Source organism: Centruroides sculpturatus, unplaced genomic scaffold (assembly GCF_000671375.1).
Source record: "Centruroides sculpturatus isolate CEXI.00-Female unplaced genomic scaffold, Cexi_2.0 scaffold150, whole genome shotgun sequence".
Lineage (NCBI taxonomy): Eukaryota > Metazoa > Arthropoda > Arachnida > Scorpiones > Buthidae > Centruroides > Centruroides sculpturatus.
The window spans coordinates 8,061-16,173 of record NW_019384512.1 but is presented as its reverse complement, the minus strand read 5'-3'; the positions used below and the strand labels follow the sequence as shown (position 1 = coordinate 16,173).

At 27.8% G+C, this 8,113-nt stretch overlaps 1 protein-coding gene across 1 annotated transcript in view; it reads left to right on the top strand.

Moving 5' to 3' along the window:
* Positions 1-6,691, top strand: part of LOC111622456 (histidine--tRNA ligase, cytoplasmic-like) — a 74,021-nt gene extending 67,330 nt beyond the window's left edge. Inside the window, exons 11-13 of the mRNA XM_023364827.1 lie at positions 3,351-3,529; positions 5,204-5,320; positions 6,325-6,691. Of these exons, the coding sequence (XP_023220595.1) occupies positions 3,351-3,529; positions 5,204-5,320; positions 6,325-6,477 (449 nt within the window). The 3' untranslated portion in view covers positions 6,478-6,691. The remainder of the gene's footprint in view (positions 1-3,350; positions 3,530-5,203; positions 5,321-6,324) is intronic.
* The last annotated feature ends 1,422 nt before the right edge of the window (positions 6,692-8,113 follow it).

The following is an 8,113-nucleotide window of genomic DNA, read 5'->3' as shown; positions in this document are numbered from 1 at the left end:
AGGGGGGGACACCCCAATAGACTTTCTAGGAACTTGTGTAACCTTAACAAAACATCCCGATAATTGTTAAAGAAATGCTGTAAAAGGTTAACAAAGTATTGTCGAGAAATAAGCTACCAGATAACGAAGAGAAAACAATGTTACGTGTAGATATGTAAATGAGGGGAGTGGCTACAGTAGAACTGTGACGTCACCTCATACTATAAGTACAGTAGCTCAAGTGAAGACAGACGAGGTGAGCTCCTGAACCGAAAGCGTTGGTCTGCTGGTAGCAGTGAATGGGTGTCGAATAGGAAATCCTAGTAGGAGATTGAAGGTTCGATTTTGGTGATTGGAAAATAGGAAAGTCTTGAGTAGAAGAAAAAGGTTCCGAGTATTAATTGAGGTGACGGTTAGGATTGATAGTTATAAGAGAATTTGTATCTAAGTTAAGAATTGGATTTTGTTTTGTCGGAATTCCAAGGGGAATAGTTCTAAGTTAGAATAAGACTTAAGTTTGTCGGGTTGATTTTGTGATTTTGATTTTGATTAATAAATTTGTTGTTTGTTTATAAATCTTGTACATAGTATTTGTTAAACTTGATTAAACATTTATTATTGAGAATTTTTTGTGGCTAACTTTGTTCTTAATTTTTTCCGGTGCACGCTAAAAGTCCAGGCCTGGCAACTAACAAACGCGAACCGCGTAAAGTACCCGTTAGGTCCCGGCTCTAAGAAAAATTCGTTGTAGAGCGGCAAATTAAATATAGTACTTTACAACAGGGTTTCGATGAATTGGTACCCTGGTCTATTTGCTTAACAATTGGGGGTATGACAGATTGGCACCCCACTCAAGAAAGAGTTAAAGGTGGAAAATGCGTTACAACTTTTTCTTGATTGAACATGAACTTCCTTCTACAATATTTTATAATAGGGTTATTAACTGTTTCTACTCTTTGTTCAACAGTCATCAACTATTTATTTCAGAACACTGTCACAAAAGTACAATCTGTGACAAGATGAGCTGAATAGAAAGATTTTAATACACTTATTTCTGGAAAGTTTCTCAAAAATCTAAAAATTATTCCTAAAGTTAAAATAGCAGTTATAGTTAACTTGAAGTTCATTTACCTTCTTTATCAAATTTGTATTTTCTTATGTTAATTTCTCTATCTTATTCAAGTGCAATACTGTGCTAATTTTATTATAATATCCTTTAATTCATTTGTGTGTATAAACAATAAAATTCACTTTTCTCTGTTTGATGAAATGTGCAAACTATATCTAACTCACTATTGTCATCTTTCATATTACTTTCCCTTGTTATGTACACGACACCTTCATACATTTAAAAAATATTTTACCTTTCAACAGAAGGTACAAAATATTTTGAAATTCCTCCTTGGTTCTCTCAATCAGTTCATCTTCATGATATTTAAATAACTTACATGAATCTTAATTTATAGTACATTTTTCACTACACTTTAATATCTACTGTCTTCTTCAAATTCAAAACAAATAGCACGAGCATTCACCAACTTATTCTGCTCATTTGCGAGATCATTGCTAATACATTGTTCACATTTGTGTCTTTGTGTAAATTCATAAAAATCTTTAAAACTCAGATCCTTTACATTGAGACACATAGCACAAAAAAACTGCTTTGCATCTTTGCGAATAATGTATTTTTAGTGATATTTGGCTTTATATTTATATGTTAATTTATTTATTGTTCTAAGAATGCTAAAGTTTAAATTTTAAAACAAAAAAGAATGTTAAAAGAAAAACTTTAAAAATTAAAAAAAAAAGAAGGTTAAAAAAAAAAGAAGAGAAGAATCTGGAATGCCAGAATGGAAGAGAGGTTTTGAACACTGTAAGGTTGAAAGGAGAGTTTGTTCTTTTTGAGGAGTAAAGAAAACATTCAAATCTGTTTCGTGTAAGGATTTTTGTTAAAAAAAAAAGGACTTGTAGCGATACCGTATTCACTACAGTATTTGTCTCAATTTCCCTATAAATGTGTTACAGTAGAGTCCCGAAAACTTGGCACTCAATAACCCGGCAGTCCGGATAACTCGGCCAAACTCTGGCAGAGTGAAAAAACACCTAGTTAATTTCATTATAGACAGATTTATGTTTTATCAAGTATTTTTCTGAGGTCTGTCCTATCAGGTAAATTACTGTACACTGTGTATTCATTAATTTTCATTTTCATGTAGTAATGGCTCTATGCCTTCATAAAGTATGTACTTTTCCTTTGTTTAAGGATATTTGGGCAGTTTATTCTCTGTTATATTCTCAAGCAAACAATACATACAAGTACAGTACAGTATTTTCTGAGGANTATTCATTAATTTTCATTTTCATGTAGTAATGGCTCTATGCCTTCATAAAGTATGTACTTTTCCTTTGTTTAAGGATATTTGGGCAGTTTATTCTCTGTTATATTCTCAAGCAAACAATACATACAAGTACAGTACAGTATTTTCTGAGGACTCCACATTCTTACTTATTCTTTTTTAGCCTCATTCCCAATAACCCGGCATTTTCACAAACTTGGCCACCCTTTGGTCCACATTAGGCCAAGTTTCCGGGACTCTATCATTTCTTATGCTATCATAATAATGATAGCATAAGAAATGATGGCAAAATAAAGCATAAATAATGATAGCATCATTTCCTGATGATATCATTATTTTTGCCATCATTTTTTATTTTTGCTTCCTGATGGCAAAAAGAAAAAAAAGAGGTTATTTATACTTGACAGTAATATTGAAGCAACTAAAGCTTTGTCCATTCTGAAATTTGGGAATTGTCAAAGTATCACTAATTATCTGGTTTCATTTTTAGGTAGTACGGATATTATCTGAAATAGAAATTGAACTGACATTCAAAATCATTTAATTTATCAGTTTCTGTTATCAGTCCACATGCCTGAAAACATTCAGACAATGTGGAGCACAGGCCCTGCATTGGTCCTTCCTTTTATGTGAGATATATAATGTAAAGTTTGAATTATACAGTTTGAATAACTGCCTGTATTTATTCCATATTTGTTAGTTCCATCAATCTTATAACTGGAAAATAAGTTGGTTGATTAGACTAGAAAAATGTGATATATAATCAACTTATGTACCTTTTTCAAACTTTAGACAATTGATGAGCAATTAATTAATTTTGACAATTGATTACTAATCTGTTAATGAAATTAATTGGATGACCAAAACCTTTTTTCTATTTTTAATATAATTTAAATCTTAAATTGATTATTTTTGTTGAAGAAAACATAAGTTTGTTTGGAATATTTAAAATATTACCTAATATTATTAAAATTAAATATATAATTGTGTAAAATTTTACATATATGTTTAAAGGAAATTCTGTTAATTGTACTGGTGACGATGATGATGGAGTTTCAGTTGGAAGTATTGCTGGGGGTGGACGATATGATAAATTAGTTGGAATGTTTGATTCAAAGCATAAAAATGTTCCTTGTGTTGGGATTAGTCTTGGGATAGAACGTATATTTTCAATTATGGAAGCAAAGGCTCAAGTAAGTTTTAAAAAATAAATAATAAAAAATTTTACTTAATATTTTTTCATTGTAGTTAATATGATATAATTATACATAAGCCATTAAAAATTAGGAAGTTTTTAATTGTTCATATAAAAATTTTTGAGTTAATAATTAATAACTAGAAACTAAATATTTAACAGTTCTATTTAATAGAATTGTGTAGATTTTTTCAAATATAAATGTAAAATGCAATGCAAATATATCTTGTGAAGTGAAATTCTAACAGCAATAGAAGCTGAATCAAATGGTTTCTAATGAAATTTTAAAAAAACTGAAAACTGAAAAACTGAAACTGAAAAAAACTGAAAAGTATTATAGCTATAAGAAGCTATAATACTTTTCAGTTCAAGTACAACTTAAAGTTAGATAGGTTTATAACTGGATATGATATGAAACTGAATTTTGCTGACATAATCTGATACTGATAATTTTCAATTCAGTTTGATCCTTTGCTTCTCTCCAAGATGATACAATATTGAATTCTACTGATGTGATCTGATACCAAAAACTCTCAATTCAATTCGATCCATTACTTATATCTCAGTACTCTACAGTATTGGTAATAAATGAAGGCCTAAAAATTTATTGGTTTATAGAATATACACTTTATTCACTAATCATTTAAATTCAAATATAAAGAAAAAAAATTTACAAATTGATTTAAGAGTCCCTTTCAGATTTGGGTCCTAAGCAATTATTATCTAGTTTGCCTAGACCTGACTGGTCCTGTTTTTAAAAAATATTTGGACACATCTTGAGAAATTTATAATAGTATAGAAAAATTGCCCAATTGAAAACACTGTTGCCAGATTGCCAACTGCTTCAAAATATTACCAAAACTAGCAATAATTTATCAGACCTGGCAACATTGCTCACACATCATTGCCTGTCCTTTGCCCTGTCTCTATCAAATTGGTGCCCTCCAAGGGATATATTCATAGAATTTAAATAGAATAAAATCAATCAACGCAATTAAGCACAGTTGTGACAAAATTTGTTCCAACTGTATACAGTGGGCTTTCTTATTTATCTTTTCATTGTTTTATTGATGTAAATTGATGTCACAGTTCCAAACTTAAAAGAATACTTGCACTAGCATCAGAGATTACATCAGCCAAAATCAAAATGTACTGTACATTCTAAATTGTTTTAAAGTAATCTGTGTTTAAAAATATAGTAAATAATCTTTATCAGTAAATAAATATATTACATATCGTTCTAGACTGCATATTTAATATCAAAAAACACTTACTACAACACCTTTTCTTGCAGTCGACGTGTTTTTTAATAAATATATTAATTTTTTCAGTAAGTGTTTTTTAATAAATATATTAATTAAAAAGCATTCTAGTTTTGATTTAGAATAAAAGATATTTTTAGAATAAATTTAAATCATAATTTCTGTACTTTACAAGCTTAAATACAAAATCTGAAAATAAATTTAAATATAAAAATATCTAAAATTTTTGTTCAGAAAAGAAATGTGTTTATTTATGTCTACAATTCTCTTTCATTTGTTGCTAATTTGTGTATATATAATTCAAAATTATTAAATGTTACATTAAAGATTTTGGTGGAAAAATTGCATTTGAGTTTTAAAAATACTTATCTGTTTGAAAATTAAAATAAATAAAAGTTTTAAAATTTCAGCTTATTAATAAAAAAATCAGAACAACATGCACTGAAGTTTATGTTGCATCTGCCCAAAAGAAGATGATTCAAGAAAGAATGAAATTGTGCAGAGAGCTTTGGGATGCAAATATAAAAGTAAGTGTGTGATACAATTTATGCATTTTTAATTTCTTAAACTACCAGCAAAAAGTTTTATCATTTGCTTAGATCACCACTAATTTTAATTTTGTTCCAGAAGGTTTAATTACTCATTCATTATGAGTTGTTTCTATAAAAGTTTTAAATTTACTTATTGAGCATGCAGTTCTTTAGTAGTATGATACTTTACATATTTCTGTCAAAATAATTTTTTTTAAAATCAAACTATAAAGTTGCAGGATTATTCTCGTGCTCTGTATTAAATTAATAATTGAATTCAAGAAAGACATTCTGTTGGAAGTAGAATAAAACATGAATGACCAGTAATTACAAATGATTATGATGTGAAAGAAATGGTATGTAAAAATAAACTTCACAAAACTGAAGTTGACTGAGGAGGGGCAACAATTGCCTGAAATATGTACAAACATTAAATACGTGTATCAACTAAATAAAAATTAATGATGAGATTTGCCTTGTCTCAGAGTGAATACACTATATAGTTGGTGTTTGAGTTGCAGAGTAAAATTTATTAAATTTTAAAACAGGTCAAAATAATTAAATGCATTATAAAATCTAAAAATTCAATAATGAAAAAACTAAATATAAAGATTTTCAAATTTCAGAAATGTAAGATTTCTTCAAACTAAATTTGCTAATGAATCAAAATATCATAAATAAAATCATTTTGAATACATATAAAACAACAAAGTCCAAGTATGATGTTACACTAATTTTTAAAATATCAAAGTCTTTAAAAAGTGTAAAAATACAGTGATTTCAGTAATTGCCTTTAATTAATATTTTTTAAATTTTTACTTCATATACTTTACTAATTAATATTCTAATGAATTTGGATAATTCAAAATATTAGTATTCTCATAATTCATTGTATATTGTATAAAAATGGTTGAAATTTTTGTAAAAATAACTAATTTTTATATTTATAATTACAATATAAATAAATAAGTAATTATATTATTTTTTTATTTTTATCACAGACTGAACATTCCTATAAATTGAATCCAAAACTTCTTGATCAGTTACAATATTGTGAAGAACATGCAATACCTTGGGCTATTATCATTGGTGAAAGTGAGTTGCAAAAAGGAATTGTAAAGTTACGGCATGTTTCAACTAGAAAAGAGGTTTGAATTTGTTTTTAATATTATATGCATAGCTTATCTTATAAATCGTTTTCATTTCAATTTATTATAAATTAACAGTCTATCAGTGAAATATCATTAACCTGTGATCATATGTAATTGTGGTGATTTTCCATATCATCTAGTTTTTTTTGCAGGCATTTTTTACTACATTGACTAACTTAGCTGTATTTTCATGATATCTTCATGCAACATTCTATCAGCTAACTGTAAACATTTTAATTGAAAATTGTTTCCACTTATCACTGGCCTTCAAAAAATTAATTTAGGAAAATGCCATCTTACACAGGTGATTGTGTACAGTTTTTCACTGGTGATGATATAAAATCAACATCACTAGTGAAGGTTAAGTGCTGTTCAGTACACTGTTGGAAAATTTTAATTGTAAATATATGTATTTTAAAAAAGGATGTGTATTAGTTAGCACCTCTTTACTAAATGTCTTAAAGAAAAAGCCAGTGGAAGAGAGAGACAAATGCCCAAAACACATATCAGTGTGTAAGATATTCCTGAATAAATAGTGATGTTAAAGATGCCCAGTGTCTACCTATCACACAGTTGTGAAATAAAGAATAATTAAAAGACACAGTTTTGGAATAAGTCAATATTATTTATAAATTATCAAAGCATTATTGGATATGCTAAAGAAATAACTGATATAATAAAAACTTCCATACAATGTTATATAGATGCAAATCCAGACTTATTATTCATAGAGAAATAACTAATCTTTTCTTTGATGTTGAAAGGGAAAAATTAAGGATTTAGATTCAGGTATCTACACATATATGTATAAGCATCAAAAATGTATAAGCATCAAAAAATGCCACACACAGTCAGAATTATAGTTTCCTCTAAGACATGATCTAAATTTTGCCAATTATACAAGTTTAACATTGCATTCCAGCAAACTGGAAGTGCGACCATTAGTTCTATCTCACTTTGGATATTTAATTGAGGATTTCAAGCACTTACAGCACATTTTGATTTAAAAGTTCATCTTAACCTGCATATCTTTTGATAGTAATTATATATTTATTAAATAATTTAGTAAATATTTTCATGTTTATAGTTGGTTAAGATGAAAATGATTCTTACTTCAGAGAATAATAATGGTAGTGTATTTAATACTGTTACAATGAGATTATATTTTTACATTTTAAAATTTTGTATTTTCTTAAAACATTTGATCTGTAAGGTGTGAGGGTCCAAATAGCAGGCCCAGCCATATCGAATTTTCTTGTAAAACTAGTAAAAAGTATTAAACTGGAAAAATTTTCTGTTATTACCCAGATGAAAAAATTTGTAGTTTGTAAGATCTACAATCATTTTTTCAATTTTAATTTAAAATAATTATTTGTTTAATAACACATACTGATTTCTAAATTACAAATAAAACCCACAAATAGATAGGAAGAGAATTTAATACAGACTATATAATGTCTATATTACTGGTGTTGATTGTAATGCATGCCTACTGGTACAATTTAAAATTTGTATTTTTCTAATGATAATTCTTCATGACAATAATTTTGATAGTGCTTAGGTACATTTGAAGTTTTTTTATTGCAACAGCTTTCTAATTAATCATATTTATTTCTGCATATGTTAATGAATCTGTTCA